This window comes from Hibiscus syriacus, unplaced genomic scaffold (genome assembly GCF_006381635.1).
Source record: "Hibiscus syriacus cultivar Baekdansim isolate YM2019G1 unplaced genomic scaffold, ASM638163v2 tig00111693_pilon, whole genome shotgun sequence".
Lineage (NCBI taxonomy): Eukaryota > Viridiplantae > Streptophyta > Magnoliopsida > Malvales > Malvaceae > Hibiscus > Hibiscus syriacus.
Genome location: NW_024063156.1, coordinates 196457 through 223985, shown reverse-complemented (window position 1 = coordinate 223985; position 27529 = coordinate 196457). Strand labels below are relative to the sequence as shown.

The window sequence follows — 27529 nt, the reverse complement described above, 5'->3', positions numbered from 1 at the left end:
CAATTTCACTCATTTAAATTTTTTCAAATTGAATCAAGTCAATTTGATATAAGCTTTTTAAAATATTTTTTTTCAAATCAAATTAATTTAAGTATAAAATATTAATTATATTTGTTGAGTCGAGTTTAGTTTGATCACCTCTACTATTAAGATCTAAGATGATGATGAATACAAGTGGCAGTTGGCATGAGTGGTTCTAGGTCATGGATGAGGGGTTTTTTTCCTTTTCACAAATTCTGTCCATGTGGATGGCCCTTTTGGGTGTTTTGTACTTTGTGCTTTACTTTTCCAGTGTAATAAGTGAAGCGAAAGTAAGCATTTTTGGTGGGAAGTTATGCGGCAGAACATATATTTAGGGGTGATTTTGGTTCACGGAATGTAAGATTATCAGTGAGAAATTTAGGGGTGAGTTTGGTTCACGGAATGTAAGATTATCAGTGAGAATAAAAGATTATCAGTGAGAATAAAAGATTACCAGTGAGAATAAAAGATTACCAGAGAATAGGATTACTATGAATGTTGTATTTTGTGTTTGGTTGGTTTAGCAGGAATGTAAGATTACCGTGTTTGGTTAAAGGAATAAAATATTATTGGAATGTATATTTAACCAAATTGTATTTATTATATATTTGTATAATATTACAAATTGTAAAATATTTATATATTTTCTTAAAAAAATTAAATTCATAATATTTATATAATTTTGTTTACAAAATTAAAAAAATAAAAAAGGTTTAATGAAAGAATAAAAAAAAATTTAATCCCTGAACTTTATATAAAATTTTAATTATAGATTTTTTTTTTGTAAATCTAAAATAATTTAAGGATAAATTTGTAATTTAACCTTCGTAGAATTTTTATTATTCAATGACAGAAGAAGGATATTTTTGAAAAAAAATCTACTATTAGTAATAAAACATTACCGGGAATGAGATTCCCGACCAACCAAACATGGGAATGTGGGATTCTCATCCCATGGAAATCCCACAATTCTTGAACCAAACACCCCCTTAAGGTTAAAAAACGATGATGGTAAAGACGATGAATATAGGATGTGACCGAAAATATTATTAAAAGATATAACATTTTATGTTAGATACAACTTAAAATGTTACATTATCTATAATTTTTTCGGTTACAACCTAAATTATAATATTATTTTTAACATTTTCAATTAACAACTGAAAGTGTTACTTTCTATGTAATATTTTATATGGTGACTGAAAATATTATGAAGAATATAATATTTTAGATTATGTCTAACCTAAAATATTATATTTTTTATAATATTTTCAGTAATATATTATTTCCACCGTATTTTAACCTTAAATTAAACTGCATGTTTTTTGAATTTCCTTAAGTTGCTATTGTCAAAAGCAGCACTTGTATAAAATGACATTGACATTTGAGATCCGACATCACCAGTCCAAGTGCCCAACAACATCGACAAGCAGCAAAAATACATTCCTTTCTCTTCTTTAATATTTTTCATATTCATATATTCAGAAGAATCTTACAGAAAAACTGACTGTTGCAACTGTAAACGGAAAAATAGAGTGATGACATGATTTCAGTCACGTCAGTACAGTTATAGGGTAGTTAAACCCCATTACTTGGCCTCAAACAGTGCTCTATTTTTGTATGCAGAGACTGAAAATAAACAACTCTCACTCAACAGATGCCTTCATTGAATAGAATACACGCCGTATATCAAAGTGTCCTACTCTATTGCGGATGAAGATTCGAATAATGATAATATCGTCTCTGTATATATGTGTTAAGATTATTGACATGGTGACAAAAGAATCGAAAGAACTTGTTATTGATCCGGGACTTTTCGAGCATATGCCAATACCATCACAAATTCCTTTGCACTAGAACCGGCAGATGCTGCTATACGCTGTGATGTCGATGCTGTTTGTAGCCACAAATCCACTAAATTATACAGCTGCAGTGTGGGAAGAACAGGTTGTCCCATGCATTTAATCTCAACCTGCCAAAACAAGTATACATGCATAACAAAAAAAATAAAGCAGCCCATCGCATTGAAGAACCAAAAGGAAAGCTAAATATCATTTTGGCCAAATTTCTTCTTGGTGTGTGTGTATCATTGGAGAACGTTCAAGGAGAGATCAACTCACCTCAGCTTCATTGGTGAGATCCAATTTCTTCATAAGGTATTTTTGAATAAAAGAAACAGGCACAATTCCATCCCTGCCACAAAAGAACAAATATAAACAAATGGAAGAGGGAACCGGGGGCAGCACTCGAGGGTGGCCTAAAATGGTAATGTTGTATATTTTAGTCCCTTCAAAATTTATAACATTGTCAGCTAAAAAATGGTAAAATTTCATTCTTTGTCCCTAAAAATTTTATAATTCAATCTAGCCGCCCCCAGTATACATTTTCTGGCTTCATCCTTGGATGAATCCATATCTAAAGTGACACTAACCGACAGATAACTATTATTTAATTCAAAACTCTCGGTGGAAACTTGGTCATTAATCCATATGGCTAATGCAAAATGTAAATTTTCCATGCTATAGATTGACTGGAAAAGAGAACAAAAACAGGCAGGAGTAAGCACCATTTGTTGAAAAAAATTGCTAGATGGGATTTAGCAATAACTAGAGACAACTGACCACAGAACTTAAATTAAAAATGGTAAAAATAACAGTTAATTGGCAAAAGAAACAAAATAACATATTATTTTTATTCACCTCACAATTCACAGGTCGTTCAGGACATATACGTTCACCATGTCACTTTTTTTCAGTTTTGAAATTCATATCAAGTAGTTCTCAAGCACGATAACAGAAGATGTAGGAAGCTTGCAGTCTTATCATAATTGCTTTAGGGTTCCAATATGGAATCTAATGTGAAGTTGGTCAAAGATAAGTTCTCACTCCTTACAGTATAAGGAACATATAAGTAAATAAAAATCAGGATCGAAGTGCACCTTTTAATTACATGGTCTGCTTGATTCTAACTTGACTATTACATGCCTGATAACTAAAGCTAAAAAATCTAGGCAACAATGTCTGGAAAGCATCCCCAGATGATTTGAGTTGAAGTAGAAAATGAGAGTAACTGTTGTCATAAAATGATTTCACCAAGTAAAAGAAACATACCTTTTTAAAGAGAGCTTAAAGACGGGGAGATCGTAATCAGTGGATAGAAGGTGGATTAACAATAAGAAGTGAAGGTGGATTAACAATAGGAAGTGGCTAGCGAGACCTTTTTCATATATAATAATCTAAAACAAAAGTTGGATTGTCTAACCACACTTTTATATGCATTTTGCCATTTTATCTTAAGCTTACCAAGATCTTTGTATAACCATCCACACCCCACCCAAATGCTTTCTTGAACATATTGATTAATATTAACATTACTGAAGCTAGCTAACAAAATGCTGTATAAACAGGTAACACTTTTCTAGTAATGGTTGTTGGTCCCACCCACCAGTGCTTTATCTCTAACTATACTCTAGTTAAAACCAACGTCTATCCTTCTTACATCATGACTCTTGTTTTATAAGCATCAGTTGCCATAAATATTTGGTGTTACTCGGCATATCAGGTCCTTACTTTATCCTTAGGTAATTTGCAGGAATTGGCTAAAGGAACTTACTTTATCCTCAGGTAATTTGCAGGAATCTGAGGGAGGGATGCACCTCCTTCCCTGAAAGCAATGAAGTTTTAATGAAGATAATCTTAAGAAAACTACAATCCATTAGATTGAAGGCTAAAATAAATTCTTACTGGTCTTCTAAGGCCACTAGCGAGAACCAAACAGGACCCTTTCTTCTTTCATGCTTTGGACCACATGCATCTAGCACAGCTTGAGGAGAAATACCAGAAGCCCCAAATCCAGAAGCCCTCTTCCGACGTATCCTGCATAACTTTTTAGGAGTTACAATCTCTGACGTTGCAAGACCAGCAATATTCTTTTCATCCCCAACTTTTGATTTGCATTTGTCTTCCTTATTTTTGCTTTTGCACATTTGAGCTTCAACATTAGATACATGGCTAGGTTCTAATTTAGAATCAGAACCTTGTGAACTAGACTTGAAGGACTTGGTCCTGTTTGCAACCTCCACCAAACAATTCAAAGGTTTCCAGAGATCCAATTTCCCATCCCACGATTCATCACCATTCTCAGCATCTTTATTCGTGTGTTGGCTAGGTTCGACAGAAGAAATACACTGTTTTTCAATTTTATAAAGACAACAGATATCAAAAGTCTAATCCAAAACATTAATTATTTGTGTTTGAGAAAAGGAGCATTATCAAACAATATTGGACACTGTGACAGAAAAAAGCCATCACATACTATAATCATTTAGGCTTCAATGTACCTGTCTTTTATTTTGAGTGAATTTATTTACTGTTACAGGTGAGCTTGCACTCTCCTGGTGATCCTCCATAGAGTCTTCCATCGAAAAACTGGAACCTCGCAAAGCACTGGCCTTTCTGGCAACAGCTTTTGTCCTCCTTCCAGTCATGGTAGTTTGTGTTGATACTTTGGGGGCATTAACCACCAAGGAAGAGAGCGATCTCTCTTTTCTTCTTGTGGGCATTGTAACCGGGGGCGGAACTTCAGGTGCCTTCACTTTTCTTGTTTTAAGAGGAAAGATTTTGGACCTCACATCTTGCAAACTATGGTCTGGTCTGATTTTCAAAAGCATGGATGAATCTCAATACACAATTATTTCTCCCAAATTTTTATTGAACAACATAAAGCATGTGTGGATACTAAACAGAGAAAGATACAAAATGATTATTCAGGAAAACCGAAAAATGAAATTTTTCCAATTCAACATATTTTTCATGGTTTTGCCACTGAACTCGCACAATCTCATTACAGCAATGAGTTCTTACATTTGCATAGCACAGTTAGATTGTTCTTAGATATTTTTCTTGAAATTGGCTAAGTCACACATATCACTTAGATAAGGGAAAACAAATATGCAGCAGGAGATGAAAGATGGTTAGTAAAGATATCCATGTTCTTCTATCATCTTTACTTGGTAAGAATGAACACCAATGAGATTCATTGCAATTTCTACTCTTTCCACTTCAAAACATTCATTTCATGCCTTCAAATCCGAAATCTATGGCATCAAAGGAAAACGAAAGGCATGTAGGAGAAGCCACCGTCAAACCTCAAAAAGATGGAATGCTTCCAAATTCATAAAGATAAATACAGAAGAAAACAGTAAAGGCTGCCAGTAACAACTTCAAACAAGTACTCTATTTTTTTTTATAGGAATAGTAGGCCTCACTAAAAACCCCCTTCATGATTAATGGAACTTGAAAATAGTTCCTTAATCAGCGGAAGGAGGAAAAGAGTGCCCTAGGAATTCATTAACCTCAAAACATTACAAAGTAATACAAAGTCTAATCTCCCTCCAGAGATAAAAAGCCAAAAAGAAACAACCCTAAACAGAACATAATTCTCAACCAATACCAGCCTTAGCTAGAACATCCGCCTCTATATTGGCTGTCCTACTAACCCATCTAATAAGACCTTCATAAACACTAAGCTTTTGAATAATGTCCTTAACAACTTGGACATAAACGACAGGACAAGAACCAACATCCTTGACCCAACCAATTGCCACCTTACTATCACTCTCGATAATCAATCTCTCTTTAAATCTGTGGCGAATAGATTCATAATAATATAACCCCTTTAGAATAGCTTTCAATTCCATCAAAGTTGGAGGTCCCGGGCCAGCCAGCTCTTTGAAGGAGCCAAGAATCGAACCAAAAATGTCTTTTAGAACACCACCTAAACCACTCCTCTTCCAATCACTAGAAGTAGCCGCATCCACATTAAGTTTAATAAAACCCTTTGGAGAAGGGGACCAAGGAAACTTAGTTGAAATCCGATTAGTATGAGACGAGCAAGAATCCACTAAGGACAAGTCGACAATAAGAGCATCCTTGGAAATAGAAATCTGAGTTTCCCTAGCTAGAAACCATGAAGCAAGCCTGTACCTTGCTAGAAAGAATATTTCTGCTCGATCAAGCTTCCCTCCTTCAAACACTATATAATTCCAAGTTTTCCATATTGTCCATAAGACCACTCCAGGGATAAATGACCACATAAGAGAGTTGGTCTTCAAGTTAGTCCATGCTACTAGGAATTTTTTAACATCTTTATGAAAAACAGACTAAAAATTCCAATAGCCCATGAATTTAGTCCATATTGGCCAAACAACCGAACAGGAAAAAAATAGATGAGATGAAGACTCTTCTTCTAGATTACAAAAAGGACACATAGAATCATTTATGCCCTGAACACCTCTCTTAACTAGAGCTGTCTTCACTGCCAGCTTCTTTAAGATAACTTGCCAAAGAAAAGTCTCCACTCTTAGAGGCAGCAGGCCCCTCCAAACAATAAATTTTCAAAAATTAGCTTCCTCCGAATCGGAACTCCCCGAATAATTTAGATTGGCACATGATTTAACATTGAAAACCCCTTCTCCATTCCCCTTCCAAAACAGTCCATCAAAAGCATCAGCAGAAATAGAAAAATCTGAAATAACAACCATCAAGTTTGACCATTGTTCAAATTCCCAGTCATTCAACTACCTTCTCAACTGGACGTTCCAAAACCAGCCCCCAGAGCTGTAATCCCCAAACTGAAATAATCTTCCAGTTTTGTTCACTGCAATAGAGAATAGTCTAGGGAACATGACCATCAAAGGATGATCCAATGCCCAATTGTCTTGCCAAAACCGAATATTCCTCCCATTGCCAATTTTATAGCTATAATTGCTTCTGATACTACAGCCCATCGAATCAGCTTTAAAATGATTATTCACCAAAGATCTCCATATCCAAGAAAATTTAGGAGAAACCTTACTGTCAAACTGCATCAATGAAGAATCCATTTTATATTTAATGCAAATCATTTCCCTCCAAATCGCCTTCCTCTCAATAGCAAACCTCCAAGCCCACTTTTCCAATAAAGCCCTATTCATCTTCCTCCCATCTCCTCCACCCCATAAAAAATTTGACATAATAGAGTTTAGGGTCTTGTATACTGAAGCTGGAACCTTAAACAATGACAAATAGTATATAGGAAGTGAACATAGGACTGATTTAATCAGAACCAGCCTGCCCGCCAGTGACAAAGAAGAGCCTTTCCAACCTGCTAACCTCTTATTGAAACTTTGCACCACTGGAACCCACAGAATGTTATAGTTCTTGTGTGGACCAAGAGGGAGTCCCAAATATTCTGAGGGAAAAGAACCCACTGAACATCCAATCGTAGCTGCCCAATCCTTAATTTCCTCTTCCTTTAAGTTCACCCCAAATAATTTGCACTTCTTCAAGTTCAACTGAAGTCCAGAAATAATCTCAAACACTCGAAGCACCCTCTTCACATTCAAGATTTGTTTTTTCGACACATCACAGAAAATTATAAGGTCGTCAGCAAATTGTAGATGTGTTAAATTAAAATTCCTCTCCTCATTTCTAATCATCAAACCCGAAAAGAGTCCCCCTGAAACAACCTTAAGTATCAATAAATTCAAGAGTTCCCCAACTATATTAAACAACAACGGAGACAAGGAACAGCCTTAACGAAGACCCTTAGCCATTGGAATTTCCTCGGTTGGAACCCCATTCACCAAGACTGAAACAGTTGCTGAAGTGATGCACTTCGAAATCCACCCTATCCATCTAGAACCAAAGCCCATTTCCTTCATAATTCTGAACAAAATAGGCCAGTCAAGAGTATCATATGCCTTCTTGAAATCAGCTTTAAAAACACATCCTTTTAAACCATTCTTCTTCCAAAAGTCAATCCCTTCATTGGCTATAAGGGAACAATCCAAGATTTGTCGACCGGGAATAAAAACGAATTGATATGGACTGATCAAATCTGAAATGCATCTCCTAAGTCTCCTTGACAGACATTTAGAGAGGATCTTGTACAAACCACCAACTAAGCTAATAGGTCTAAAATCTTCCAAACCACCAATGTTTGAATTTTTTGGAATAAGAGTGATGAAAGTGTGATTTATTCCATGTTCCCATTCCTTCCCCAAGTGAAAATTCTTAAAGAAGATCATAATATCTTCCTTAAGGACCTGCCAAAACCTCTTGAAAAAACCCATATTAAAGCCATCAGGACCCGGAGCTTTGTTACTTCCACAAGACTTCACAACATCCCAAACTTCCTCCTCTGAAAATTCCTGCTCTAAGAACTGATTCTGCTCCAAAGAAATTCTGGAAAAATCCAGATTTAATTCATCAATTTCTAGAGTAGATCGGTCATTGTAGATCTTAAAAAAATAATCCTTAACAATGGCCTTATTTGCAATTGGGTCTTCAACAGTTTCTCCTCTAAAATTAAGTGCCACCAGAGCATTCCTCTTCTTCCTAACCGTAGCACAGGTATGGAAGTATTTAGTGTTGCGATCCCCGTCTTCAATCCATTTAGATCTTGAATACTGAAACCAAATCTGCTCTTGGATCTTGTGCAGCTTCCACAATTCTGCTCTACAATTATTCAACTCAGTTAATACCTCACTGTCGACAGCACCCTGCTTTTGTTGAATATCAGCCTCTATCTTCGAAATTTTCTTCTCTAACTCAGAAATCAAGTCTCCTGGATACTTATCTCTGTTTCCAGACCACTTCTTTATTGCATGTTTGGCATTCCTTAAAAGACTAAAAGCACCTGCCTTCTTCTGACTTTTCTTAGAACTCTGAATAGAAGAAATAACAATATCCTCAAAACCCTCCTCATCCATCAAATAGTTGAACATTCTAAACGGTTTTTGACCCCAGTCCACTCCTTTATTCACAAGAATTATGGCATTGTGATCTGACAATGATCTTGGTAGAAGAGACTGCAAAATGTCCGAAAATAACGCTAGAAATTGACTGTCAACCAAAAAACGATCCAATCTTACAAAAGTGGGATTCTCTTGGTTATTACACCAAGTGAACCTTCCCCCATTCATAGAAAGATCAATTAAGCCCGTATGAAGAACGAACTCATTAAAGATCTCCATTGAGCTCCTACTTTGACCTCTGCCCATCTTCTCATCTTCTTGTAAATAGACATTGAAGTCCCCTCCCACACAAACGGGAAAATTCTATCCACCAAGAAAACTGCTTAATTCTTCAAAAAAAACACTTTCTCTTCCTCCACTGCTGGACCGTATACATTGATGAAACCACAACTGAAGTTTTTATTCCGAAATTTACCAAAAGTAGCTATACATCTCTTACTAATAAACTGACACTCGAACTCAAAGATATTGTCATCCCAACAACACAACAGGCCCCCCGCTGATCCAATTGAAGGAGATTCCAAAACTCCTTTAAGCTTATTAATCCCACTTCTCCTAAAGAAAGACCTCTTAAATTTTTCAGTCTTGGTTTCTTGCAACCAAAGGAAAGTAGGATTTAAGCTAGTGACTAAATTCTGAACAGCCCTCTTTTTTTCATTTTTCCCCAAACCCCTAACATTCCATGAACATATTACTAACTTTGACATCTTCATAAAGGGAAAAAGGTACAAACAAAACCCTCAATCAACCAAACCTTGATTAATCCCAATCATGCCTTTCTCTAGAGCTATGATTTTTTCCAAAAATGCTTCTTTCCCTTCCTTAAAAGATACTCCCAAAAGCTTACTAACCTCCCAAGTTTCTACAGCTTCTTTCAATAAACTCGAGAAAGCTGAGGAGGATGTTGTATCAATGCTCACCTGGTCAAGGGCTTCTCGAAACAGGATCCTTCTAGCTCTCCTCTTCCTTCTAATTAACAAACCAGATTTGGGTCTTAAGCATTCACCTTCAGAAAAGTAACCTTCAATCTCCCTCTCTACGGACCCATCCCCAAGACCATTATCAAAGCTAGGAAGAAGACTCCCATCAGCAATGAGCTCTGCTAATAAACAAAGCTGTTTTGCAGTACTGAACTCCACATCCAACTTCCTCTGTCCAACCTTGTTGCCATCTATTTCATTCGTGAAGTTCAACAAATCTCCATACCAATATCTTCTTTCCCTCGACCTGCTATAGACCCTTTTTCAACTGCTCAAACTTCTAGTTTCCAGCACCTCACTCTCAGATGATACCTTTATTCTAGAACGGTGTAACTGTCTCCCCCTTGAGATGTTTCCTAAATTAGTTGTAGCCAGTTCAACCAACCTTAAGCTTTCTTCTTCAGCCTCTATTTCTGCATTAACCAACTTCTCTGTAATTGGGCTCGTCTCCAATACTCTAAACGTTTTCCTGTTTTTTCCTGCTACATTAAGGTTCTCCACAAAATCCCCAAACTTATTAACTGTATATGCTGGCCCAGAAATGAAACCCGAAAAATCTGTTGACCCAGACTGCCCAGAGTCTTCAGAATGGGCCTGAGATCCATCAGCCGAATAATGTTGACTTCTAATCCCCAAACCTGCAAACTCACCAACTTTTAAGCTCCCAACCTTTTGACTTTATGGCAGACTACAATTAATACCTTTCCTATCTAAGGAAAGCCTTGCTAGCTGTCTGTTCTCACTAACTCCTCCAGAACCACTGAACACACCCTGATCAATCTAATTATCCACTGACAGACGATTTTTCCTTGCTGCACATGCCTCACCTTCCCCATGATCTGACAACAACCTGTCTACATCCTCCTCAGACATAATTTCTTCAGAAAAGGCCTCACCGGAATCCTCCACCGAAAAATTACTGAAAAACGAACTTGAATACTCACTTGCTGATCCAATCTTGATACTTACTTTGAATGATCTTCCATAAGATCCAAGTGTGATCACCTCTGGAACATCAAAGGGGCTTTCCACCCTCAATAAAATTCTTACCATTGTAAGGTCTTCTCTTTTCCTTGTACTCTCATGAATACCTACCACTTTGCTCCATCTACCAGCCATCTTCTAGAAGAAAGATTCATTCCAGCATAACAAAGGAACCCCTATTAATTCTGCCATGTAGAAAGCCGTGGGAACTCCAGCCTCATTCAGTAAAGGTTCCACTCGTTCAAACCACTATTCTAAAATCTCTTCCTTTTTGCTCCATAAATCCATCATCTCCTCATGGGAATTAAGAACTAAAACGCAAGAGTTCCAAACATAACCCCATCTAGCAATTTGAACATCATAGCCTTCCTTAAATAAGGCATTCCGAATGAACTCAACTTGAAACGAGTATTTGATAATCCCTGTTAACGACCTCTTCACCCAATTGGCACTTTCTGATGGAATATGCATCTCCATAATATTTTTCTTGACATTCCTCCTTTGGATATCCTCAGACAATAGTTCTTTGTACCCTCTTGTATTCCCATTTGACATCAGAGCATCCCTATAAGTTCTGTCGTCCCTTCTACTTCTGATAATATTTTCTCTTTCTCTTGATTTTGAAGAATCTGCATTAATATGACCGGAAGCCTCGTTTGAAGAAGTATGCACCACCCTTGACCTTGAACGTTCATCCTTAAATCTGGCAGGACTAACTAAGATCTTCCTTCCATCAATCACAACCCCGTTTAACTTATCAACAGCCCTCCTTAAATCTTTCTCCCTCTTAAAATGAACAAAAGCAAAGGTGGAAAATCTGTACTTTGGATTTCTAATTTGATTGGGAATGAAAACTCTCATAACCGGACCATGGACTAAGAATAATTCCCTAAGCGTATGACGAGAAACCCTCCTACTCAGGTTGTCGATAAACGCCGACCAATACTCATCGGGAACTGACTTTTCTTTAAAATTCTCTCTCTCTACGTTTTTCTCTCTCTCACTCATTTTTTTCTGTTTTTATAAAAAGTGTAAACGTTAACAAGTACTCTATTACATATCTTTTGGAGCATTGACAAGATTAAAACCAGAATGACTAATTTTGTGTAATGAAGAAAAGCAATTAACATATAATGGCCATATGAGAGCAGAGAGGTGGTAGAGGAGAAAGATATGTAAATGAAGGATACCTTAATTTCTCCAGAGGAGCGCAACCCAAATCGATGTTGCATATCGGACAGCACTCTAGTTCTTCATCTTCTATCTTACCATAAATGCACTTTCTGCAAACTACAAAAATTGTAAAGATTCATCTCGTAAATTTCAACAGACTCACAAGGTATTGAAATGAAGATCACATACATCAATCGTAGAGAAGATTTTAAAGGAAACAAGGTGAGAAAGTGAAGCAATTGGAAATCTTGTGCAACTAGGAAAAGAGGTCGGTTTTACTATTATATTTCAAAACTGGAAAATCATAGTAAAGTTCGAATCTCGTTACGGACTTGAAAAGCAAATAAGAAAAGCTCAAATCTTTGGAGAAGACTCTTAAATTTGAAGTAAAGTACGTGATAATAAGAAGCCGTGGAAAAAAAAAATGGGAGACAAATGGGTTCATAATCAAATCAACGGTATTTCCAAACGTAGGCATTATACATCAGCAAAGCAATATAACTGTCCCCCTCTGGTTTTTATAACTAAGCCGTACGCATTAGGTTTATATCAAGCTACTCTACCAAAATGCCTTAATATCAACTGGTGAGACGCATCTAGATACGAAACAAAACAGCAATAGAACATGAAGTGATCAAGTCAACAGAGAGGGAAAGAAGCGAAATCAAGAAAAACCCAGATAAGAAGCGAAAGCAAGAGCGTTCCAGATCAGAAGAGGAGCAAAACTGAAATTTTTTGAAGAATTAAGAACAAATGACCTAAAAATGAAGGAAATTTGGAATGGAAACAAGGAAAGGTAAGAGAAATCTCAAAAGGGGAGGAGAGACTCACACGTATGAAGGCATTCAGATATGGTGGTGGCATCTCTAAAAAGCTTATTGCAAAGAGGACAAGTCATGAATGCCGCAATTGCTTCTCTCCTCACTTTCACGACCTGATTCGCCATCTGCCTTTTCTGTTTGGCTTCTCCTCCTCACTTTCAATCTCGATAAAATAATAATAATAATAAACCCTTCGCACTTATCTTATCACTGCATGTCAACGAGATGCAAAAGGCAAAGGAAACTTTACGTGCACATCTTCATAAAAACCAGCATTAAAACCCATTAAAGAAATACTTGTTAGAAAAAGGGATTAGAAACATAGAGTTCTATAGGAAACTGGAACGGAAGGGAAGAGGTATGGATACAAAAACGAGATGGGAATGATTTTTTTGATCTGGGAAAGGAGATTGAGACTGTAGAAAAGCGAAAGAGAGAAGGGTGAATTTTTTGACGTGGAAGAAGAAGAATGAGGTATGGTGAGAAGAGGAAGGCACGGATGATCTGAATCTAACAACAAAACAAATACAGAGATAAAAGACTTAAGGGTGTCGTCGACAGGAGGATGAACCCAGAGTTATTTTTGTATGTATTTTTCTTTTTTAAATTTAATTTTTATTGATATAATAAATTTATTTTTATATTTTTATCAATTTATTTTTCAGTACTAATTAATTAAACTTAACATTCAAATTTTAAAAGATATAAAATCTAACACTCAGTTACTAAAAAATTATTATTTTAAATAAAATATAATTAAAATATTAATAATATTTATATGATAAATAGTATTGTAATTTATAATCTATATTTATATTATATTACTTTTTTCTTATGTTTCGGTAATATGATATATGTTGTTAGTGCAATGTTAAAATTGTTAAAAATTTATTTATTTTTATAATTATTAACTTTAGAAGATTATTTGATTTTTTTAGAGACTAGGGTTAATTAATTTATTAATTCAGAAAATATATGATAAAATTTTCATTACTAAGATAATTTTTTTAATTTAATTTTTTTATTTATAATGTCGAGATTTAAACTTTTAACCTTATCAAAAAATTAATATTTCATCTCATTAAATCAACTAATTATTAGTGATTACACTCTTATTTACTGTTTCTAAATTTTCAACCATAAATTTATAGAGTTGAATACAAATATTAAGCCTTTAAACAAGTTCAGCAAAGAAAGGCTTCATTCCAATGGGATTTGGAATTTTGGGTGAGCGGTGATTAGCCCTTAATTAAGAATCTGGGACGGAACGGACCAGCAGATCACGAAGAAGGGCAGAATAAGGGATAGAAGTAACCCTACTTCAGGCTCATATAATAGAACTGCGTCGTTTTAGTTTGAATTTGGTTACTACCAAGTATTAAGGTTATTATTATTATTTTATTTATCCATTGAATCGTTCTTATTTATTGTGAATTAATGAAAACAAGGAAATAAAGGGATGGTAGGTAGAACCATCCCCTAGTCAACTTAGCACATAATGGGTACGGTACGAGGCAAGGTGTCGTAACCGCCTTTCGGTTGGGCCCCGGAATTGGGCTTCGACTTGGATGAATTGGGTTAGAGTCGCCACCGACCATTTTAAAACGAATTTAGGTGGGTCGGACACCATCTTACCTGATCTGCGTTTTACTAGAAACGTATCGGGTTCGGGAGTCGGTTACGATCAAGGAAGGATTAGCACCCTTGAACTGCCCTTTCGGTACTACGTAATTTCCAGTTGTCTTTAAGTACGAAAGTCGAAAGTTTAAATGTAAAGGTAAAATTACAATCCAAACTGCTTACCTTTGATTTATGTGAAATCATCCTTAAAAAGGTCATGTAATGTGTTAGATAAAATGGAAATAAATAATGGAGAAAGTACAAAAATGAATGGAATAAAGGAAGTAATATATAATAAAGAAAAGAAATGTATAAAAAAAGGTTGGAAAAAAAGAATATAATAAATGTGTGTAGAATATATATATATATATATATATATATAATATGTAATAAAGTAAAAATAATAAAAATATATACATATAAAATATTAGATAAAAAAAATAATAATAAAATAAATATATACATACTAACTAAATAAATAAAAGTAAGAAAAAAGAAGTATAATATAATAAAAGCATATACGTACATACTTATGAAATATAATAGTGATGTATACATATACATTTAAACTAAAATATTGAAAGAAGTGACAATAATAACGAATAATGAAAAATTAAGAATGATAAATGATAAAAATATATGGTTGACTATATATAATAAGTGCACTATTTAAATAAAAATAAGAGGGGGAAAAACGTGAAGGGACCAAATTGAACGGAAAATTGAATTTGGGATTGATTTAGAAGAAATTAGGAGTGAAATAAAAGATTAGGAAGAAAGAGGGACTGAAACAGGTATTAACCCTCTTTTGAAAGGATACACGTGGATCCATTGCATGGAGCAGAACAGGCCATATATTTAGGTTAAAACTATTTTGACAATTCTCATTTTCCCTTTTCATAAGCCGAGACCCTCCCCCTTTCTAAGTTCTCTGGGCCATTCTTCCAAGTGAAGAACACAGGCCTCGTTTCCAGAAAACACCGCCTCGCGCCGCCTCGTCGTCGCCGTTGAACGGTGACGGCCACCGTTCATCGGCGGCAAAATTTATATTTTTTGTTTTTTTTTCGAAAGCTTTTCAAATTTCTTTTCACCAATCGAATCTGTTTTTCAAAAATCAACCCGGAGGAGCGTAGATCTAAAAATATTTCGGAAAAAAAAGGCCTCACTTCGTTCATCAACCAAAAACGTTTCTTTTGAGTTTTATTCGAACCACGACAATGAAAGAGATACGCATACAAGGTAAAAACGACAAACAAGGTAAGGAAACACTACCTCTTTATTTCCTTTCAAACTGATTACAATAGCTTCGAGTACTTCTATATTTCTCTGGTATTTCCGTAGGACTTTCGTGTGTTTTTTTTTTGTCTTCCCCCCTTTCTAAATGGATTATATGTCTTATTTATAGCCTAGAATCTAAGTGTTTGACCCCTATTAGAACTCTAACTCCAATGTTTGTTGGCTTGTTATCTTCATGAAATCCTTGCGCCGGAGGAATCGGAGTTGTGGGGGATGTGAGACGGGTGGCCGTGAAACTCGGAAAGGGAGGCGAGGGAGCTTGTGGCGTAGAACAGAACACTGCCAGGGTTAGGGTTCCTCACGGCTGTTGAACTGGGCTTGGTTCGTTTGTTGGGTTGCATGTTCAGGCCTGTAAAAAAAACGAAATTAATAATATTAACATTATAAGGACGCAAATCATGTGTTTACAGCTGCCCCTCTTTGCTTATTGTCGTGTAACGAAAATAGAGCAAAGATTAAAAGACACATATTTCGTCCATATCGAATATCCTCTGTCGTAGAGTTGAAATCCGATGTTGAAATTGGTTTGTCGATCACGAAACGACTCACTCGTCGTGAAGTTGGGTCAAAACCGGAAAATTTTGAGCACGAAATCCTTCGTCGTGAAGTTGAAACCGAGCTCAAAGTTTTTTTGACAAGTGGCCTCTGAATCGTCTTCTGGCTCAAGGTACTTCGTCGTGAAGCTGAAACTTGACTTGAAGACTTTGGTGTTGTGGTGTTACAGATGACTCATTCGTCGTGAGGTTGGGTTCATCTGTTAGGGCATGATACCCTTCGTTGTGAAGTTGTGTATGCCCTCTTCGTCTTGAAGTTGAGCCTGGGAACTGGATATCCTTCATCGTGAAGTTGAAATCCAAGTGAGTAGTATTGTTCCGAGTCCAATATCCTCCACCGTGGAGTTGAAATTGGTTCTGGAACTGGGAAATTGTTTATTGACAACCAGCGGTCCCTTCGTCGTGAAGTTGAACTTGTGTTGTCTGGAGTCCAATGTCCTTCGTTGTGAAGTTGAAATTGGCTCCGAAATTGAGAAGTTGCTTATTGACAACCAGCGGTCCCTTCGTCGTGAAGTTGAACTTGCGTTGTCTAGAGTCCAATATCCTTCGTTGTGAAGTTGAAATTGGCTCTGAAATTGAGAAGTTGTTTACTGACAACCAGCAGTCCCTTCGTCGTGAAGTTGAACTTGCGTTGTCTAGAGTCCAATATCCTTCGTTGTGAAGTTGAAATTGGTTCTGAAATTGAGAAGTTGCTTATTGACAACCAGCGGTCCCTTCGTCGTGAAGTTGAACTTGCGTTGTCTGGAGTCCAATATCCTCCGTTGTGAAGTTGAAATTGGCTCTGAATTTGAGAAATATTTGTTGACAACCAGCGGTCCCTTCGTCGTGAAGTTGAACTTGCGTTGTCTGGAGTCCAATATCCTTCGTTGTGAAGTTGAAATTGGCTCTGAATTTGAGAAATGTTTGTTGACAACCAGTGGTCCCTTCGTCGTGAAGTTGAACTTGCGTTGTCTGGAGTCCAATATCCTTCGTTGTGAAGTTGAAATTGGCTCTGGGTAAATCCTGCAAAGATATGCATATATGCGATGGTATGAATGTCATGCTCTTAGGTATGCCTAAAAATGTATGGGCAACACATGTTATTCTGGGCTCTGGAGAGAAATCTTGATTTCCGGTGGCCTGTCGTTTTTGACTCTTGATTTTGAGGGCTTGAAGTTCCGATCTCTGATCTTGAATTCTTCAAATGTCTGAGTCTGATGTGCACATTCTGGTTTTTTTTTTTTTTTTTTTTTTGGAAATGCTCCTCAACCATCTCAAGCATGTGCATGAGCCTTGATCGGCTTCTAGGTACCTGTACTTTTCCATGAATCTTTGTACAGTAATATACGATTATTTTTCATAAAAATAAATAAACCATTAGGTTTAAATCTAATTCAAGATGCTCGAAAGGAGTTGGAGGAAATATGGTCTTTATTCATAAGGGAGGAGAAGAACAAATAATACATGGCAAACATTCTAGAAGACGAATACACAATGATGTGTAAATGAATGTCTTAGATCTCGATAACGTGGGCACTTCTGAGCTGAAAAGTCTTTTGGTGACTTTGAATGCAGCCTTTGCCAAAGGATCTTTGAAAATGCGACAACGTTTGGGAGGGTGCAACATTTCTCCGATTTGTTGAGTTCGTAGAAGATTCATGTGCCGGGATGTTTCCACCGTTGATATCCAAATCGCCCTTTCCGGGTTTTCAACTTGGACCCATCCTTAGTTGCAAGACGCCCTTTGCGGGTTTTCATCTTGAACCCACCTTATTTTCTCTTCTTTTTTCAATTTAGGACGCCCTTTCGGGTTTTCACCCTAAACGTTTTTTTTTTTTTTTTTTTTTCAACTTAGGACGCCCTCTCGGGTTTTCATCCTAAGCGAAGTATTTCTTGACTGCGTCCGAGTTGATGGGATGTGGCAGTTCAGGTCCGTCCATTTCAGCTAGGACGAGGGCTCCTCCGGAGAAAGCCTTTTTCACGACATAAGGTCCTTCCCAATTTGGCGTCCATTTTCCTCGGACATCTTTATGGACCGGCCAGATTCTTTTTAGCACTAGATCCCCTTCGCGGAATATTCTCGGGCGCACCTTTTTGTCATGTGCTCGGATTATTCGTTTCTGATAGATTTGACCATGATGAATGGCTTTCAGTCTTTTTTCATCTATCAGATTAAGCTGATCATATCTGGATTGTGCCCATTCTGCATCATCCAGTTTGACTTCTGACAAGACCCTAAGAGACGGAATCTCGACTTCAATGGGTAGCACTGCTTCCATTCCATAGGCTAGTGAAAATGGAGTTGCCCCAGTCGAAGTTCGTACCGAGGTTCGATAAGCGAACAAAGCAAAAGGCAACTTCTCATGCCAGTCTTTGTAAGTTTCAGTTGTTTTCTCCACTATCTTCTTAATATTTTTGTTTGCTGCTTCTACTGCTCCGTTCATCTTTGGTCTGTAAGCAGTGGAATTATGATGTTTTATGTTGAACTGTTCGCAGGCAGCGCTCATCGTCTTGTTGTTCAAGTTTGTTGCGTTATCGGTGATAATCCTTTCAGGTAGACCATACCGACATATAATTTCTTTCTTCAGAAACTTGCAAATAGTGGATTGAGTGACACTGGCGTATGACGCAGCCTCTACCCATTTCGTGAAATAGTCAATTGCTACGAGAATGAAACGGTGACCATTCGAAGCCTTCGGATGGATTTGCCCGATAACGTCCATGCCCCACACAGAAAAAGGCCATGGTGACGTCATTACATGAAGCGGATGGGGTGGAACATTTATCTTGTCTCCATAAATCTGACATTTATGACATCTCCTAGCATAGTTGATGCAATCACTTTCCAGTGTGGACCAAAAATATCCGCATCTCATTATTTGTCTTGACATCATATGCCCATTTGCATGTGCTCCACAAACCCCATCATGTACTTCTTCCACTATCATTTTTGCCTCTTCAGCATCGACGCATCTTAATAGAACTTGGTTATGGCTTTTCTTGTATAAAACCTCTCTGTCAAGGACGTATCCAGCTGCCAACCTTCTAAGGGTTCTCTTATCGGTTTCGGTGGCTTTCTCTGGATAACTCTGATGCTTGATATACTGCAGAATGTCGAAGTACCAAGGCTTAGTATCTTTCACTTCTTCAATTTGGTAACAATGAGCTGGGTACTCATACGATTGCATGTTGATTGGCATCATTTCAGACTCCCCACCAACCCTGAATGCGGCTGCCAATGTAGCTAAAGCGTCAGCCATCTGATTTTCTTCTCTAGGCACGTAGTGGAAGGTGACTTTGTCGAACTCTTCGAGCAGATCCAACACTAATTTTCGGTACTCTAACAGCTTTATATCCTTAGTTTCCCACTCTCCTCGGAGCTGATAGATTACTAAGGCTGAGTCTCCATACACCCGTAAAGTCTTTATATTTTGCCCCAGTGCAGCCCGAATTCCCAAGACACAGGCTTCGTATTCTGCCATGTTATTGGTACAATCAAAGTTCAGTCTGCTCGTAAATGGGTAGTGACTCCCTTCTGGGGAGACTAGAATTGCCCCGATGCCATGTCCTAGTGCATTTGATGCCCCATCGAAGTACATTCTCCAAGAACCGTCCGTTAAAATGCTTGTTTCCTCTAAAGATATGGCCATTAAGTCCTCGTCCGGGAAATCAAAGTCCAGCGGCTCATAGCTCTCATCAGTTCTGCTTGCCAAAAAATCGGATATGGCGCTGCCTTTTACCGCTTTTTGGCTCACGTATTCGATGTCAAATTCAGACAAAAGCATCTGCCATCGAGCTAACCTTCCGGATAGAGCAGGTACACCCATCATGTATTTTAGTGGGTCTAACTTGGAAATCAGCCAAGTGGTGTGATACAACATGTATTGTCGAAGTCTTTTTGTAGCCCATACCAGGGCACAACAAACCTTCTCAATAGGAGGATATCGGACCTCGCCATCGGTGAACTTCTTGCTTAAGTAGTAGATGGCTCTTTCCTTCTTCCCAGACTCATCGTGTTGACCCAGAACACACCCCATGGAGTTCTCGAATATGGAGAGATACAAAAACAGAGGTTTTCCTGGGATAGGGGACATCAGGACAGGAGTGTGAGACAAGTACTCTTTTACCTTCTCAAATGCAATCTGACAATTTTTATCCCATGCTCCAGGGCTATTTTTCCGGAGGAGATGAAAGATGGGGTCACATTTGTCGGTTAACTGAGAGATGAACCGAGCTATGTAGTTTAGTCTGCCCAGAAAACCTCGGACTTCTTTTTGGGTTCGTGGTGGATGTAGATTCTGGATAGCCTTAACCTTATCTGGATCGACCTGTATGCCTCTCCTGCTGACTATAAAGCCTAGTAGTTTTCCAGATGTTACCCCGAAGGTACACTTGCTAGGGTTTAGTCTCAGTTGGAACTTTCTCAATCTCTGGAAGAGCTTCCTCAGATTCTTGACATGTTCCCTCTCGGTCTGTGCCTTGACAATCATGTCATCGACATAAACCTCGATTTCTTTGTGCATCATGTCGTGGAACAGGGTCACCATAGCTCTCTGATATGTTGCCCCATCATTCTTTAATCCGAAAGGCATCACTTTGTAACAGAAAGTTCCCCACATTGTGACGAAAGTGGTCTTTTCCATGTCTTCGGGATGCATCTTGATCTGATTGTACCCCGAAAATCCATCCATGAATGAAAAGTAGGCGTTCCCGGCCGTATTGTCCACCAGAGTGTCTATGTGTGGCAGAGGAAAGTTGTCCTTGGGACTGGCCTTATTAAGGTCCGGTAATCGACACACATGCGTACTTTCCCGTCCTTCTTCGGCACAGGCACTATGTTGGCCACCCATTCAGGGTATTTGGCTACTTGGAGAAAACCGGCATCAAATTGCTTCTTGACTTCCTCCTTATCTTAAGGAGCATTTCTGGTCGCATTCTTCTCAGTTTTTGCTGCACTGGTTTGAATTCTGGTTTGATTGGTAGTTTGTGAACTACCATATCTGTGTCTAGTCCCGGCATGTCTTGATACGACCAAGCAAACACATCTTCGTATTCCTGAAGTAAGGCTATCAGGTTTTTCTTGCTTCAGTCGAAAGAGTTGTGCCGATTTTAACCTCCTTTCGATCTTCCTCAGTGCCCAAATTTAAGATTTCGATCGCCTCCTCATGTGGCAGTATTTGCTTTTCTTCTTTTTCTATCATTCTCAACAATTCGGTAGGTAAGTTGTACTCTTCTTCATTATCGCATTCTTCAAATTCCCCAAGACAAATGGTTGATTCAAATCCACCTCCGGATCAGGGTCATTAGTGCCCACATTATCGTTATCTGGGAACCTGAAAGGAGGAAGATGTGTATGTGTGAGAGGATAATATCCCACACGGAATGGTCAAGAACTAACTTTGAGAGTAACTGGAAATGAAATACTGAAGGAGATAGATAATGAATAAAAGAAAACTTTGTTTGCCATGGAAAAGAAAAATGCATCCTTTATTAAACTTAAACAAAACATTTATTCACCCTTACAAAAGATCACCTATTGCCCCGGGTATAGGCAAATAGGGATAGTTCGAATATTACTCTGAAAGATTCTTGTAAACCACAGGTAGTTCTTCCACCGACCAACTGCTAGGTACGAATCCATGCGGCAGAGGGCATATCCTGGATCTATCTTCGTTGTCAACATCTTCTGTGGTCACGGCATTAACGTTCAGATCTTCCAGAGCCGTTTGTAACTCGGACATGGTGGTCTCAAACACATAACCACCTGACTTGAATGTTCTGAAGAGCGACGGGAATGTCATAGGCTTCCATTGGAGTTCGTTTCCAGTCAATCTGGCTAACCTTTTCTCCCGGTTCTTTTGAATTTCCTTTCTCTTTTCATGATAACCGGGCTGAAAACCGAGCCCAAACTGGTCTAATTTTGGGATAGGACGGACAGGGTTGATCATTCCTTGCAAATATTTCCCAAAACCTCTCCCGGTTCTTGCGCCTCGGCCTAGGGTTTGCTTGATCTTCATCCTTGTACATTTGGAGAGTCGAGGTCTTGGGATTCTTTTTCCTTCTGCCACGAATGTGGCATTCACAAACTCCAAGGAACGGAACGAACATTCTACCGCTTCCTCGTCTACTTCGATGTATGGAGCCTCCGTGGTCACGCTTGCCACGATATCTTCCTCAGCGTTGATAATTACCAAGGCCCCGTCAATGACAAATTTAACTTTCTGGTGCAACGTGGAGGGTACTGCACCTGCTTGATGAATCCACGGCCTTCCCAAAAGACAGCTATAGGACGGCATGATATCCATCACAAGGAACTCAACATCATAGGTGGTTGGTCCGATGGTCAATAGTACCTCAATCTTTCCGATTACCTCTCTTTTGGTCCCATCAAATGCTCGGACCACATTCTGACAAGCTCTCATATGAGAGGTATCTATTGGTAGCCTCTTCAATGTAATCAAAGGCATCACGTTCAAGGCTGAACCATTATCTATTAAGACACTTGGTAAAGCGTGCCCCTTACAGTAGGTAGTAATGTGTAACGCCTTCGTTCGGCCTCTTCCTCCTGATGGAATCTCATCATCTGAAAATGAGATGAGATTATCAGCTTGAATATTGTTTACCAGTCGATCCATCTTGCTGACTGGTATGTCTTGTGGTACGAACGTTTGATTAAGGACATTCAACAACGCTTCTCGGTGTGCTTCCGAGCTTAAAAGTAGTGCTAGCATTGAAGTACGTGTAGGTAAGTTGTGGAGCTGTTCTACAATGTTGTACTCGCTGTGCTTCAAGATCTTGAGGAACTCTTTAGCTTCTTCCTCCTTTATAGGTTCATTGACGACTAGCACATCTTCTTTGAATGGCTCCAGTGGTCTTTGCCCCACTTTACTATTACCTCCTCCGGAAGTGCTCACCTGACACTCGTACTTCCATGGCACTTGCCGATTGTCCTTATATTGAAAAGGCCTCGGTGCGGAGATTACCACCTTGGCTGGTGTTGTCACTGTCATGCTTGCCTTAGGGGTAATTATCAAAGGACTACCCCTACCAAATTTTCTATCTGATGATTCTCCGGTGGCACAAACATCTGCTTCCAAAGAATCTTGAATTTCTTCGTAAAACTCCAGCTCCTTTCGATCCATCATGAGCTGGACTAACAATCTGAACTCTGGGCAATCTTGCACTTTATGCCCTTCTTTGTTGTGGTAACAACAATGGTTACCATCTTCATTTTCTGTCGTATCTGGATATGGTGCAAGAAATCCTGCCTTTACCATTTGGCTCCATACCCAAGCCAAAGGAGATTTTATTTCCGAAACACTCGATTTAATTCTCCTTCCCCTTTCAGTAGTAATGGCATTGATTCCTGTCTCCTGATGATTGGGCAAGGGATTCTGAGCGACGTTTGGTGCTCCGGAGTTGAAAGTGATCCAATTCTTGTTTCTCATTCTTTGCACAAGTCTCTTGAATGCGAGACAACTTTCAATCGAATGCCCCTGCACACCGCCATGGTATTCGCAATGAGCGCTCTCGTCATACCATTTCGGGTAAGGGGGATTTATTGGATTCATAGGATAAGGCGACACTGCATGAGTGTCGAAGAGCTGTTGGTATAATTCTTTATACGTCATGGGAATGGGGTCAAACTGCTCCCTTTCCCTTTCTCTTCTCGGTTCTCTCTGGTTCTGTCTAGAAGTACCGGATGGTACAGCTGCTGTGGAATTTGAGCTTGAGATCGTAACCCCCTTGTTGACGTTGTAGGTGTTCACATTGTTGATCTCTCGCTCCTTGTTTTTCGTGGGAGGCTTTTTACTGGAGTCTCCTCCCTCAATCTTTCCTTGTTTAATGGCCAACTCGATCATTTCGCCGGCCATGACTAAATCTGAAAAACTCCCCGACGTGATTGCTACCAAATGCCCGAAGTAAGGTGCCCTCAGGGTCTGTACAAACAGCTTTCTAGTTTCCTTTTCATCCAAAGGTGGATGAACTTGCACAGATAAATCCCTCCATCTCTGTGCGTACTGTCGGAAACTCTCATTGTGTTTCTTCTCCAGGCTTTGTAACATGACCCGGTCTGGTCTCATATAGTTGATATGCTTATACTGCTCCAGGAAAGACTTGGCTAAGTCTTTCCACGTCTTGATATGAGTTCGGCTAAGCTGGTTGTACCACCGAATAGCTGAACCGGACAGGCTCTCCTGAAAACAATGGATCAGGAGTTGATCATTCCCTCCATATCCTGTCATCTTTCGACAAAACATAGTGATATGGGCTGAAGGGCAGCTGTTCCCGTCGAACTTCTCAAACTCAGGAATTTTAAACTTTGGTGGAAGCACCAAGTCTGGAACTAGGCTTAGCTCCATTGCGTCCACTCCATAATAATCATGGTCTCCCTGGACCATCTTTATTTGATCTTCTAATATTTTATCTTTTCTTCCATCTTTTTGGCTTTATCTTCCTCGTCAAAGTCTGGGACATTATAATCATCCGGATGATCATCAGGGATGATTGTAGAAGTTTGTATCTTCACAGCAGGTGCAACTTTCGCTTTGGTAGCGGATGAGTCCCCGGGTAGTGTTGCTTTCCCTTTAGTAGCAGATGCGTCCCCGGGTAATATTCCGGGTGAGAGAACCACTTGCGGGGTTGGTGGTATGGCCACCCCCTCGGAAGAGATGCCCCCTGATGCACTAGCTTGCTGTAGACCTGACAACTTGGCTACGATTTGGTCGACCAAGGACTCCTGATTTTTCTTGATGGACTCAAGAGTACTTTCACTGTTCTGAGCCATCTTATCTTCTAGTTCCTTTTGAAGTCTTGCCATGTGCTCTTCGATTTTCTCCATTCTGGCTTCCATTTGTCTCTTTTTTGTTCGAGTATTGTGCGGGTGATGTGTATCTGATGCTTGTGGTGGTAAGCTCGGTGTCTGAGACATGTTCTGTTAGTTAATACGAATGTAAAAACATGGAAAAAAATATAAAATAAACAGACATGAAATATAAAATGCAAGAAATGCAATGCATGATGTATGCAATTGGAGGCATTGATCCAGAAAAGTGTTCATTATTATAAATAACCCTTATTCAGACAAAAATGTCTTATCTTTTAAGAGACATAAAAACAGATTAAAGGTACATTTGGACTAAATCCTCTAGACCCCGAACAGCTTCCAGTAGGTTGACAAGTCTTCTGCCTTCATCTGTCACTGGTTGAATGCCTTGTCGAACCACACCCGCTTCCCTTGCTAGGCCGTGAAGATGACGGGCTGCTTTTTGCACTTGATCCAGGAAATCTCGGATGGTTGCGTCTCGGGCCCTCACCCTTCGCTGTGCTTGTTCCCAACGGAAACGCCATTGTAATCCTCCGTCGAAAGGCACCATCTGAAGCTCGTTTGCTTGCCTCTTGAACCCCTCTACAATAGCTTCTAACTCAGCTATTGTCTTGCCATCTTTCTCATGTCGTTCTTCTAAGTCAGCTATCCGAACTCTCAAGCGCTGGTTCTGATATTGACTATCTGCCAAGCGTCTTTGGGCAGTCTTCATCTGTTCCTTCCAAGCTTTCTCATCAGGCCCTTCAAACTTCCTTTTCAGGCTATGAGCCTCGTCTTTCCAGTATTCAGAGGTTACCTTCAACTTGGAGTTATCCTTGACTTTGTCTTGATACCCCTTTCTCAAGTCTTCAAGCTCAAAACGGACTCTTTTTTGTTCTTTTTCCAGTTTTTCTGCCCGATCTTTCTGAGAGTCAGCATCGAGCTTCCACTGATAACGTTCAGCTTCAAGTTCCTTTATCCTTTGCTTCAGCTCATTATTCACGGCTTCAAACTCGGTCTTGGCTATCTCGAGTTCAGAAGGGACATGCCTGAGATGTTCTTCCATGGTCTGGGTGTCATCACAGTCTGGCACAGGGATGTTGTCATTCTTTCTTAATCTTCGCCACTCCACATAATCCGGAGTGAGCATGCTTCTGGCAGCTACAACATCCATCCGGAATACTTTCCTCCACGAATCGGCTGCTTCTTTGATCATCTTTTTATAGCTGTCGCCGTGATACTCAAACTCTGACCTAACCAACCCGCACGTTGCTGGGACAAACTGACGTGCTCCATATTGTCTAAGTGCTAATAGCGGAGCATACCCGACTGCTCCCCAAAGTCCAAGTAAGGTCACAGTGTCGGAGTCACCACATCGAAAAAGAACATCACTGAGGAATAACCAAGGGGCTCTCCAGACAATATCTTGGTCTTGAAGATGCGTAAAGACCTTCATCCATTTTTCTTTTGAAGCGCCTTCATACCATTTTAAGGTAATAAATTCACCTAGAGGTGAATAGGTGGTGCTGAAACGGCGGTAGGCAACCCCGTCAGTCTTCCAGAAGTGGCTGTGAATCCAGACCTGAAGGAGCTGAATGCACCCGGTGAATCTTCCTCCGCCAGTTCTTCGGCAATGGTTGAGCGATCGAAAGGTCTCAGCCAAGATGGCTGGTGCTGGGTTAACTCGTTTAGAAAGTTGCTCAAATAGTTCCACCACGGCAGCGTCAATGCACCCCAAAGCCTTCGGAAATATGATCAAACCGTACAGACCCAGTACAAACAGGTCTATAGTCTTCCACTCATCAGGGTGGTTTTCATTAGTTGCTTTATATGGATCCACTCGATTCCTTCCCCGCTACCTTTGTGCCGGAGTCGATCAGTCACCCACTTTTCATCAACCCCTGCAATCTTGGCCAGTCCGTTCTTGAAGGGCTGACTCTTGATATGTTTAATATGCCCTCTCTAGTTTGATGCTTTCGCAGTGTAGTAGAGTAGTATACTCTTCGATAGTAGGCACCATGTCTTCCTGGTTAAAGGTGAAACAACTATATCCAGGGTTCCAGAATTGAATTAATGCTCGGAGTAAGGGCTCATCAGTCTTGACATGGAGCAAGAGGGCGATATCACCATATCGTTGGCTGAACTTCTGCTTTCTGTCATTTTTCCAACTGTCCCAAATGTTTCGCAGCTCTTGGACATTATTCTGTTTCAGGCTGACAGCGGTATAACTAACCAGTTCTGACACATAGTTTCCCTGAAGACTGTCTCCCTTCTCTTTCTGAGCCTTCTCGGACCATAGTCGTGCCTCAGCGTTTTCAATCTCTTGTATTACAACACCTTTGTCCATTAATTCGAATTATTTTGTGTATAACAAACGCTTTTTAGGGATCAATAGCCTCTTGTAATGATGCAAATGCTAGAAAACAAACACAAAGGCAAAAAACGTTAGTAAAATAAAAAATACAAATAAGAAATGACGGAAGAAAAAAGCGCAAAAA

General features: G+C 39.1%; 1 protein-coding gene across 1 annotated transcript; it reads right to left on the bottom strand.

Annotated features, from left to right (window-relative positions):
* Nucleotides 1–1619: 1619 nt before the first annotated feature.
* Nucleotides 1620–13087, bottom strand: LOC120167653 (E3 ubiquitin protein ligase DRIP2-like). Its single transcript, XM_039176600.1, has 7 exons — nt 12787–13087; nt 11973–12072; nt 4361–4673; nt 3765–4207; nt 3634–3684; nt 2142–2214; nt 1620–1993 (listed from the first exon to the last, which is right to left on the bottom strand). Exons 1-7 carry the CDS (start codon nt 12899–12901, stop codon nt 1820–1822), a joined length of 1269 nt encoding a protein of 422 aa, XP_039032531.1. The 5' UTR covers nt 12902–13087; the 3' UTR covers nt 1620–1819.
* Between the last annotated feature and the right edge of the window lie 14442 nt (nt 13088–27529).